Genomic DNA, 12,384 nt, shown 5'->3' with positions numbered 1-12,384 from the left:
AGGACTAGCTCTGCCCTTGGCAGGAACTAATGGTGATCCATAATAAACCCCAGGAAGAGTAGCTGCTGCCTTGGCAGGAACTAATGGGGATCCATAATAAACCCAGGAAGAAGTAGCTGCTGCCTTGCAGGAACTAATGGGGATCCATAATAAACCCCAGGAAGAGTAGCTGCTGCCTAGGCAGGATCCATAATAACCCCAGGAAGAGTAGCTGCTGCTTGCAGGTACTAATGGGGATCCATAATAAACCCCAGGAAGAGTAGCTGCTGCCTTGGCAGGAACTAATGGGGAGCTATAATAAACCCAAGAAGAGTAGCTGCTGCCTTGGCAGGAACTAATGGCATTCCATAATAAACACCAGGAAGAGTAGCTGCTGCTTGGCAGGAACTAATGGGATCCATAATAAACCCAGGAAAAGAGTAGCTGCTGCCTTGGCAGGAACTAATGGGGATCCATAATAAACCCCAGGAAGAGTAGCTGCTGCCTTGGCAGGAACTAATGGGGATCCATAATAAACCCCAGGAAGATAGCTGCTGCCTTGGCAGGAACTAATGGGGATCCATAATAAACCCCAGGAAGAGTAGCTGCTGCCTTGGCAGGATCCATAATAAACCCAGGAAGAGTAGCTGCTGCCTGGCAGGAACTAATGGGGATCCATAATAAACCCAAGGAAGAGTAGCTGCTGCCTTGCAGGAACTAATGGGATCCACAATAAACCTCAGGAAGAGCAGCTGCTGCCTTGCAGGAACTAATGGGATCCATAATAAACCAAGGAAGAGTATCTGCTTGCCTTGGCAGGAACTCATGGGATCCATAATAAACCCAAGGAAGAGTAGCTGCTGCCTTGGCAGGAACAATGAGGATCCCTAATAAACTCCAGGAAGAGTAGCTGCTGCCTTGGCAGGAACTAATGAGGATCCATAATAAACCCCAGAAGAGTAGCTGCTGCCTTGGCAGGAACTCATGGGGATCCATAATACCCACAACAAGAGTAGCTGCTGCCTTGGCAGAACTAATGGGGATCCATAATAAACCCCAGGAAGAGTAGCTGCTGCCTTGGCAGGAACTAATGGGATCCATAATAAACCCAGGAAGACTAGCTGCTGCCTTGGCAGAACTAAATGGGGATCCATAATAAACCCCAGGAAGAGTAGCTGCTGCCTTGGCAGGAACTAATGGGATCCATAATAAACCCCAGGAAGAGTAGTCTTGCTTTGGCAGGAACTAATGGGGATCCATAATAAACCCAGAAGATAGCTGCTGCCTTGGCAGGAATAATGGATCCATAATAAACCCCAGGAAGAGTAGCTGCTCCTTGGCAGGAACTAATGGGGATCCATAATACCCCAGGAAGAGTAGCTGCTGCCTTGCAGGAACTAATGGGGATCCATAATAAACCCCAGGAAGAGTAGCTGCTGCCTTGGCAAGGATCCATAATAAACCCAGAAGAGTAGCTGCTGCTTGGCAGGAACTAATGGGGATCCATATAAACCCAAGAAGAGTAGCTGCTGCCTTGGCAGAACTAATGGGGATCCACAATAAACCCAGGAAGAGCAGCTGCTGCCTTGGCAGAACTAATGGGGATCCATAATAAAACCCCAGGAAAGAGTATCTGCTGCCTTGCAGGAACTCATGGGATCCATAATAAACCCCAGGAAGAGTAGCTGCTGCCTTGGCAGGAACTAATGGGATCCATAATAACCACAACAGAGTAGCTGCTGCCTTGCAGGAACTAATGGGATCCATAATAAACCCAGGAGAGTAGTGCTGCCTTGCAGGAACTAATGGTGATCCATAATAAACCCCAGGAAGACTAGCTGCTGCCTTGGCAGGAACTAATGGGGATCCATAATAAACCCCAGGAAGAGTAGCTGCTGCCTTGGCAGGAACTATGGGATCCATAATAAACCCCAGGAAGAGTAGCTGCTGCCTGGCAGGAACTAATGGGATCCATAATAAACCCCAGGAAGAGTAGCTGCTGCCTTGGCAGGAACTAATGGGATCCATAATAAACCCCATGAAGAGTAGCTGCTGCCTCTAGGCAGGAACTAATAGGGATCCATAATAAACCCCAGGAAGAGTAGCTGCTGCCAGCAGGACTAATGGGGATCCATAATAAACCCAGGAAGAGTAGCTGCTGCCTTGGCAGGAACTAATGGGATCTATAATAAACCCCAGGAAGAGTAGCTGCTGCCATGGCAGGAACTATTGGGGATCCATAATAAAACACCAGGAAGAGTAGCTGCTGCCTCAGCAGGAACTAATGGGGATCCATAATAAACCCAGGAAGAGTAGCTGCTGCTGCCTTGGCAGGAACTAATGGGGATCCATAATAAACCCCAGAAGAGTAGCTGCTGCCTTGGCAGGATCCATAATAAACCCCAGGAAGAGTAGCTGCTGCCTTGGCAGGAACTAATGGGGATCCATAATAAACCCCAGGAAGAGTAGCTGCTGCCTCAGCAGGAACTAATGGGGATCCATAAATAAACCCCAGGGAAGAGTAGCTGCTGCCTTGGCAGAACTAAATGGGGATCCATAATAAACCCCAGGAAGAGTAGCTTGCTGCCTTGCAGGATCCATAATAAACCCCAGAAAGTAGCTGTTGCCTTGGCAGGAACTAATGGGACCATAATAAAAACCCAAGGAAGAGTAGCTGCTGGACTTGGCAGGAACTAATGGGGATCCATAATAAACCCCAGGAAGAATAGCTGCTACCTTGGCAGGAACTAATGGGATCCATAATAAACCCCAGGAAGAGTAGCTGCTGCCTTGACAGGAACTAATGGGGATCCATAATAAACCCCAGGAAGAGTAGCTGCTGCCTTGGCAGGAACTAATGGGATCCATAATAAACCCCAGGAAGAATAGCTGCTCTCTTGGCAGGAACTAATGGGGATCCATAATAAACCCAGGAAGAGTAGCTGCTGCCTAGGCAGGATCCATAATAACCCAGGAAGAGTAGCTGCTGCCTTGGCAGGAACTAATGGGGCGATCCATAATAACCCACAACAAGAGTAGCTGCTGCCTTGGCAGGAACTAATGGGGATCCATAATAAACCCCAGGAAGACTAGCTGCTGCCTTGGCAGGAACTAATGGGGATCCATAATAAACCCCAAGGAAGAGTAGCTGCTGCCTTGGCAGAACTAATGGGATCCATAATAACCCAGGAAGAGTAGCTGCTGCCTTGCAGGAACTAATGGGGATCCATAAAAACCCCAGGAAGAGTAGCTGCTTCCTTGGCAGGATCCATAATAAACCCCAGGAAGAGTAGCTGCTGCCTTGGCAGGAACTAATGGATCCATAATAACCCAAGGAAGAGTAGCTGCTGCCTTGCAGGAACTAATGGGGATCCACAATAAAACCTCAGGAAGAGCAGCTGCTGCCCTTGGCAGGAACTAATGGGATCCATAATAAACCCAGGAAGAGTATCTGCTGCCTTGGCAGGAACTCATGGGGATCATAATAAACCCCAGGAAGAGTAGCTGCTGCCTTGGCAGGACTAATGGGATCCATAATAACCCACAACAAGAGTAGCTGCTGCCTTGCAGGAACTAATGGGGATCCATAATAAACCCCAGGAAGAGTAGCTGTTGCCTTGGCAGGAACTAATGGTGATCCTTAATTAACCCCAGAAGAGTAGCTGCTGCCTTGCAGAACTAATGGGGATCCATAAATAAACCCCAGAAGAGTAGCTGCTACCTTGGCAGGAACTAATGGGATCCATAATAACCCAGGAAGAGTAGCTGCTGCCTTGGCAGGAACTAATGGGGATCCATAATAAACCCCAGGAAGAGTAGCTGCTGCCTTGGCAGGAACTAATGGGATCCATAATAAACCCAGAAAGAGTAGCTGCTGCCTTGGGCAGGAACTAATTGGGATCCAAATAAACCCCAGGAAGAGTAGCTGCTGCCTTGGCAGGGACTAATGGGATCATATAAACCCAAGGAAGAGTAGCTGCTGCCTTGGCAGGAACTAATGAGGATCCAATAAACCCCAGAAAGAGTAGATGCTACCTTGGCAGGATCCAAATAATATAAATACAAAAACGTGGTGAGACGTGGTCTCTAAACGTGGGTGAGACTGCGGTCTCAACGTGGGGGAACGTGGTCTCTAAACGTGGTGAGACATGGTCTCTAAACGTGGGTGAGACGTGCTCAAACGTGGGAGACGTGTCTCTAACGTGGGGGGAACGTGATTCTAAACGTGGGTGAGATGTGTCTCTAAACGTGGTCTCTAAACGTGGGTGAGTCTGTCCTAAACCGTCGTGAGACGTGTCTAAACGTGGGTGAGACGTGTCTCTAAACGGGTGAGACTGGTCTCTAAACGGTGGGTGAGACGTTGTCTCTACGTGGTAGATGGTGTCTTAAACGTGGTCTCTAAACGTGGTGAGACGTGGTCTCTAAACGTGGGGGAGACGTGGTCTCTAAAACGTGGGGAGACGTGGTCTCTAGACGTGGTCTCTAAACTGGGTGAACGTGGTCTCTAAACGTGGGTGAGACGTGGTTCTCTAAACGTGGGGAGACGTGGTCTCCTAAACGTGGGTGAGACGTGGTCTCTAAACGTGGGTGAGACGTGGTCTCTAAACGTGGGTGTGGACGTGGTCTCAAACGTGGGTGAGACGTGGTCTCTAAACGTGGTGAGAGATTGGTCTCTAACTGGGGAGGACGTGGTCTCTAAACGTGGGGAGACGTGGTCTCTAAACGTGGGGGAGACATGGTCTCCTAAACGTGGGGCAGGAGACGTGGTCTCCTTAAACGTGGGGGAGACATGCGTCTCTAAACGTGGGGGAGACGTGACTTCCTAAACGTTGCGGGAAGACGTGGTCTCTAAACGGTGGGAACGTGGTCTCTAAACGTGGGAGACGTGTCTCTAAACGTGGGGACGTGGTCTCTGAACGTGGGGGGACGTCGGCTCTCTAAACGTAGGGAGACGTGTTCTCTAAACGTGGGAAGACTGGCCTCTAAACGTGGGGGCAGGGTTCTCTAAACGTGGGGGAGAGCAGTGATAAATGTTGGGGAGACGTGGTCCCTAATGTGGGGGAGACGTGGTCTCTAAACGTCGGGGAGACGTGTCTTTCTAAACGTGGGGTGGACTCGTGGTCTCTAAACTGGGGGGACCAATGGTTTATAAATTGGGGAGACGTGGTCTCTAAATTGTGGGGGAGACGTGGTCCTCTTAAACTGGGGAGACAAGAAACTAGGGCCTGTAGGACCTGCCTTGTTGATAGTGTTGTTAAGAAGGTAGAAACTAGGGCCTGTAGGACCTGCCTTGTTGATAGTGTTGTTAAGAAGGTAGAAACTAGGGCCTGTAGGACCTGCCTTGTTGATACTGTTAAGGTAGAGCATCGCTTTATTATAGACAGACTTCTCCGCATCTTACCTACTACTGCATCAATATGTTTTGACCAGGACAGTTTACAATCCAGGGTTAATCCAAGCAGTTTAGTCATCTCAACTTGCTCAATTTCCACATTATTTATTACATGATTTAGTTGAGGTTTAGTGAATGATTTGTCCCAAATACAATGCTTTTAGTTGTTGAAATATTGAACTAAATGAACCATGTYTCTCCCTGTCTGTGTGCAGGTCGTTTCCGTCTGATAGATGAAGACCGAGACGTTAGGGACCCCATCCAGTATTTCTCCTCGGTGGAGGAAGTGGCCGGAACGTTCCCTGACCGCGTCTTCGCCATGGAAACTATCAGCTTCACTGTCAAGGTCAGGGGTTAGCTGAAGGTGCTTCAGCCAGCTCTACGCTGTCTATTTCAGCTATACATCACAGACCTTGCTCTCTGTGTGTTTAGGTTCTGTCAGGGGAGTTCAGTGAGGACAGTGAGTCGTACAGTGTGGTGTTGCAGCCTGGTGATGAGCTGTCACTCACGGGAAAGGCAGAGTTTCTCACAGCCACGCCCACCACGGAGAAGACTGGACTGAGCGCGCTCCTGAGACGCCTGGGGAAGACCCCCCGCAGTAAGACCCACACCACACACACCACACCCTGAGCTCTCTCTGTTTCACACACCACACCACACACACCACAACCTGAGCTCTCTCTCTCTTTCTCTCTGTTTCAGGTAAAACTCCATGTCTGGTGTGTATGAACCATCGGACCAATCAGAGCATCTCTCTGCCCTTTGCCTGCCGAGGACGGTTCTGCACGCGCTCCCCTCTGGAGCAGGGAATGCTGGGAGCTGACCACACGGTGCGCAGCATCATCGAAAGGGTCCGACTTCCTGTTAATGTTACCGTGCCGACCAGACCACCACGGAACCCCTACGACCGCCACGTGGTGAGACATAAAATCAAATGTTATTTGTCTCTTTGGAAACAACAGGTGGAGACTAACAGTGGAATGCTTATTTACGTGCCGTCCCAACAATGCAGAGAGAAAAGTAATAACACGTAACGATATCTTGGCTACATGGGGAACCAGTAACGAGCGTATGTGAAGAGGCAATGCAGATGGTCCTGTAAACTATTCACCACAAATCGAGAGAGATCAGTAACAGAATACAGATTACACAGTTAGTCACCTACAGGTAGCAGAATAGTTAGTCACCTCAGTACAGAATAGTTAGTCAACTAGCAGTACAGAGTAAGTTAGTCACTACGTACAGAATACAGTTAGTTCACCTACAGTACAGGAACAGCAGTTATAAGTCACTTAATTAGTACATGAATACAGTTCAGTCACTACATACAGAATATCGAGGTTACAACAGTTCTAGTGCACCTTACAGAGGGTGACAGAACACAGTTAGTACTATCAGGTTACAGAATACAGGTTACAAGATTCACCTAACGTACGAACTACAGTTAGTCACCTACAGTACAGAAACAGTAACAATAAAAGATGTTAGTCACCTACAGTAAGCAATTCAGATAAAGTTCACCTACAGTACAGAAACACTCAGAGTTACACAGTTAGTCACTACAGTAAGAATACAGAGTTACACAGTTAGTCACCTACAGTACGAACAGTTAGTCACCTACAGTACAGAAATACCAGTTAGTCACCTACAGTACATAATACAGTTAGTCACCTACAGTACAGAATACAGAGTTACACAGTTTAGTTCACTACAGTACAAAACAGAGTTACACAGTTAGTCACTACAGTACAGAATACAGAGTTACATTTAGTCACTACAGTACAGAACACAGTTAGGTCACCTACAGTACAGAATACAGTTAGTCACTACAGTACAGAATACAGTTAGTACACTAAGTACAGAATAAGTTAGTCACCTACCAGTAGAACACAGAGTTACACTTAGTTAGGTCCCTACAGTACAGATCTACAGAGTTACAACAGTAGTCACTACAGTACAGATACAACACAGTTTAGTTCACATACAGTTAGATACAGTACACCAGTTAGTCACCTACAGTACACGAACACGAGTTAAGTCACCTACAGTACAGAACACAGAGTTACACAGTTAGTCACCTACAGTACAGAATATCACCGTTTAGTCACCTAACAGAACACAGACAACAGTTAGTCACCTACAGTACAATACAGTTAGTCACCTACAGTACAGAACAGATAACAGTTAGTCACCTACAGTACAGCAAGTAGTCCATACATACAGAATACAGATTACAAGTTAGTCACTTACGTACAGAACACGTTGTCACTACAGTAACAGAAACAGTTAGTCACCTACAGTACAGAATACAGCATTAGTCACCTACAGTAAGAATACAGTTGTCACCTACAGTACAGATACAGAGTTACACAGTTAGTCACCTACAGTACAGAATACCAGTTAGTCACCTGACAGTACAGAACTACAGAGTTACACGTAGTCACCTACGTACAGAACTACAGTTAGTCACCTACAGTACAGAACACAGAAGTTACAGCAGTTAGTCACCTACAGTAATAATACAGTTAGTCACCTACAGTACAGAACCAGAGTTACACAGTTAGTAACTACACTTAAGTTAGTCACTACAGTACAGAAAACAGAGTTAACAGTTAGTCACTACAGTACAAGAACACAGTTATGTCATACCAGTACAGAATACAGAGTTACACAGTTTAGTCACCTACAGTACAGAACAAGTTAGTCACACAGTACAAAAAAAGTACAGAATACAGTTAGTCACCTACAGTACACAAGAAATACACGAGTTACAACGTTAGTCACCTCTACAGTACAGAACAAGTTAGTCACCTACAGTACAGAACCAGTACACATGTTAGTCACCCTACAGTACAGAATACAGTTAGTCACTACAGTACAGGATACAGCAGTTAGTCACCTACAGTACAGAATACAGTTAGTCACCTTACAGCAAGAACACAGAGTTACAACACAGTTGTCCACTACAGTACAGAATACAGAGTTCACAGTTAGTCACCTACAGTACAGAACACAGTAGTCACCTACAGTAAGATACAGTAAGTATACAGTTATGTCACCTACAGTACAGAATACAGAGTTACACAGTTAGTCAGCTCATAACAGTACCACAGTACATATACAGTTTTAGTCACCTACAGTAAGGAACACAGTTAGTCACCTACAGTACAGAATCACGTTAGTCACCTACAGGTACAGAATACAGTTTTAGTAACCTACAGTACAGAAACAGAGTTACACAGTTGTCACCTACAGTAAGAACACAGTTAGTCACCTACAGTACAGAATACAGAGTTTACACAGTTTAGTCACCTACAGTACAGAATACAGTTAGTCACCTACAGTTACAGCAATACGAGTTTACACAGTTAGTTCACCTACAGTACAGAATACAGAGTTACACGATTACATACAGTAGTACATTAGTAGACCTACAGTAGATACTACAGTTAGTCACCTACAGTACAGAATACAGAGCTTACACAGTTAGTCACCTACAGTCAGAACACAGAGTTACACAGTTAGTCACCTACAGTACAGAACACAGTTAGTCAACCTACAGTACAGAACACAGAGTTTACACAGTTAGTCACCTACAGTACAGAATACAGTTAGTCACCTACAGTACATATGTACAGTTAGTCACTACAGTACAGAATAGTTACCAGTAGTCAGCCTACACCGACGTTATCAGTGCACAGTTCCGTACAGTACAGAATACAGTTAGTCACCTACAGTACAGAACAACAGAGTTACACAGTGTATAGTTCACCTACAGTACAGAACACAGTTAGTCACCTACAAGTAACATAATACAGTTAGTCACCTACAGTACAGAACAGCAGTTAGTACCTACAGTACAGAATAACAGAGTACACAGTTAGTACCTACAGTAAGAACACAGAGTTACACAGTAAGTCAGCCTACAGTACATATACAGAGTTACCAGTTAGTCACCTACAGTACAGAACACAGTTAGTCACCTACAGTAAATAATAAGTTAGTCACCTACAGTAAGAACAGAGTTACACAGTTACGTCACATACGTACAAGAACACAGAGTTGCACAGTTAGTCACCTACAGTACAGAATTACAGAGTTACACAGTTACGTCACATACAGTATCATAATACAGAGTTACACAGTTAGTCACCTAAGTACATAATTACAGTGTTACACAGTTAGTCACCTCACAGTATAGCACAGTTAGTCATGCTACAGTAATTATACAGTTCAGTCACCTAAGTGACGATACACGTTAGTCACCTACAGTACATCAATACAGTTACGTCACCTACAGTTACAGAACACAGTTAGTCACCTACAGTACAGAATACGAATTACACAGTTAGTCCACTACAGTACAGTATCAGTTAGTCACCTACAGTACAGAATACAGTTAGTCACCTACAGTCCATAATACAGTTAGTCAACCTACACGTAAGAACACAGTGTAGTCACCTACAGTACAGAATACAGAGTTACACAGTTATTTCACCTACAGTAACAGAAACAGTTAGTCACCTACAGTACAGAACACTGTTATCATCGGCCACCGCTCTCCATAACATTCACAACGGCCAAGGCAAGACAGATTACCAGGAATCATACTCAGAGCATGCGCATGGCCAGCTGACATTTTCAACCTGTCCCTGACCCAGTCTGTAATACCAACATGTTTCAAGCAGACCACCATACAGTCCCTGTGCCCAAGAACGCCAAGGTAACCTGCCAAAATTGACTACAGACATGTAGCACTCACGTCTGTAGCCATGAAGTGCTTTGAAAGGCTGGTCATGGCTCACATCAACACCATATCCCAGACACCCTGGACCACTACATTTGCATACCGCCCAACAGATCCACAGATGATTGCATTCTCTATAGCACTCCACACTGCCTTTCCCCCTGGAAAAAGGAACACCTATGTGAGAATGCTATTCATTGACTACAGTCAGCGTTCACACACCATAGTGCCCTCAAAGCTCATCACTAAGCTAAGGACCCTGGGATAAACACCTCCCTCTGCAACTGGATCCTGGACTTTCCTGATGGGCCGCCCCAGGTGGTGAGGGTAGGTAACAACACATCCGCCACGCTGATCCTCAACACTGGCCCCCTCAGGGGTGCGTGCTCAGTCCCTCTGACTCCAGTTCACCCTGATGCACGGCCAGGCACGACTCCAACACAATCATTAAGTTTGCAGACAACACAAGTGGTAGACTTGATCACGAGCAACGATGAGACAGCCTATAGGGAGGAGGTCAGAGACCTGGCCGTGTGGTGCCAGGACAACAACTTTCCCTCACGTAACCAAGACTAAAGAGATGATTGTGGACTACAAAAAACGGAGGACCGAAACACGCAACATTCAATCAACGGGATTGTAGTGGAACGGGTTGAGAGTTCCTTGGCGTCCACACATCACTAAGGATCTATCATGGTCCAACTAGTCTTGGGCAGTATACTGTATCCCAGGGTATTCGGAAATAGCCACAGGATGGTTTTTTCAATAACGTCAATACCGTTTAAACTATTTCTTTGACGTTTTTTTTTAAACATTTAAATATTTGAGGCTACTTTTTAAGTAAATACCTGCAGTCAAATTGTGCAATAAGTTAGGAGTTGAAGAAGACAATTTTTGAGAATCTTGGCTGGCTGCATCACCGCTTGGTATGGTAACTGCTTGTCCTCCGACTGCAAGGCACTACAGAGGGTAGTGCGTACGGCCCAGTAATCACTGGGACAAGCTCCCTGCCATCCAGGACCTCTTAACACACTGTGTCAGACGAAGGCCTAAAAATTGTAAAAGACTCCAGCCACCTAAGTCATAGACTGTTCTCTTGCTACCGCATGGCAAGCGGTACCGGAGCACCAAGTCTGGAACCAACAAGGAGCCTGAACAGCTTCTACCCAAACCATCAGACTGATCAATAGTTTACAGGAGCCTGAACAGTTCCTACCCCAAACCATCAGACTGCTGAATAGTTTACAGGAGCCTGAACAGCTTCCTACCCCAAACCATCAGACTGCTGAATAGTTTACAGGAGCCTGAACAGCTTCCTACCCCAAACCATCAGACTTGCTGAATAGTTTACAGGAGCTGAACAGCTTCCTACCCCAAACCATCAGACTGCTGAATAGTTTACAGGAGCCTGAACAGCTTCCTACCCCAAACCATCAGACTGCTGAATAGTTTACAGGAGCCTGAACAGCTTCCTCCCCAACCATAGACTGATCAATAGTTTTACAGGAGCCTGAACAGCTTCCTACCTCAAACCATCAGACTGCTGATAGTTTACAGGAGCCTGAACAGCTTCCTACTAAACCATCAGACTGCTGAATAGTTTACAGGAGCCTGAACAGCTTCCTACCTCAACCATCAGACTGCTGAATAGTTTACAGGAGCCTGAACAGCTTCCTACCTCAAACCATCAGACTGCTGAATAGTTTACAGGAGCCTGAACAGCTTCCCTACCTAAACCATCAGACTGCTGAATAGTTTACAGGAGCCTGAACAGCTTCCTACCCCAAACCATCAGACTGCTGAATAGTTTCACGGAGCCTGAACAGCTTCTACCCAAACCATCAGACTGATCATGTTTACAGGAGCCTGAACAGCTTCCTACCCAAACCATCAGACTGCTGAATAGTTTACAGGAGCCTGAACAGCTTCCTACCCAAACCATCAGACTGCTGAATAGTTTACAGGAGCCTGAACAGCTTCCTACCCAAACCATCAGACTGCTGAATAGTTTACAGGAGCCTGAACAGCTTCATACCCAAAACCATCAGACTGCTGAATAGTTTACAGGAGCCTGAACAGCTTCTACCCAAACCATCAGACTGCTGAATAGTTTACAGGAGCCTGAAACGCTTCCTACCCCAAACCATCAGACTGCTGATAGTTTACAGGAGCCTGAACAGCTTCCTACCCCAAACCATCAGACTGCTGAATAGTTTACAGGAGCCTGAACAGCTTCCTACCCCAAACCACAGACTGCTTGAATAGT

The 12,384-nt window shown here is 46.1% G+C and overlaps 1 protein-coding gene across 1 annotated transcript in view; it reads left to right on the top strand.

Moving 5' to 3' along the window:
* gareml (GRB2 associated, regulator of MAPK1-like) overlaps nt 1-12,384 on the top strand; it is a 56,572-nt gene that overhangs the window by 19,746 nt on the left and 24,442 nt on the right. The window contains 3 exon segments of the mRNA XM_070439687.1: nt 5,587-5,717; nt 5,804-5,969; nt 6,074-6,288. Coding sequence (XP_070295788.1) covers nt 5,587-5,717; nt 5,804-5,969; nt 6,074-6,288 — 512 coding nt within the window.

This window comes from Salvelinus sp. IW2-2015, unplaced genomic scaffold, assembly GCF_002910315.2.
Source record: "Salvelinus sp. IW2-2015 unplaced genomic scaffold, ASM291031v2 Un_scaffold1850, whole genome shotgun sequence".
NCBI classification, from domain to species: Eukaryota; Metazoa; Chordata; class Actinopteri; order Salmoniformes; family Salmonidae; genus Salvelinus; species Salvelinus sp. IW2-2015.
This window is presented reverse-complemented; position numbering and strand designations above follow the sequence as displayed.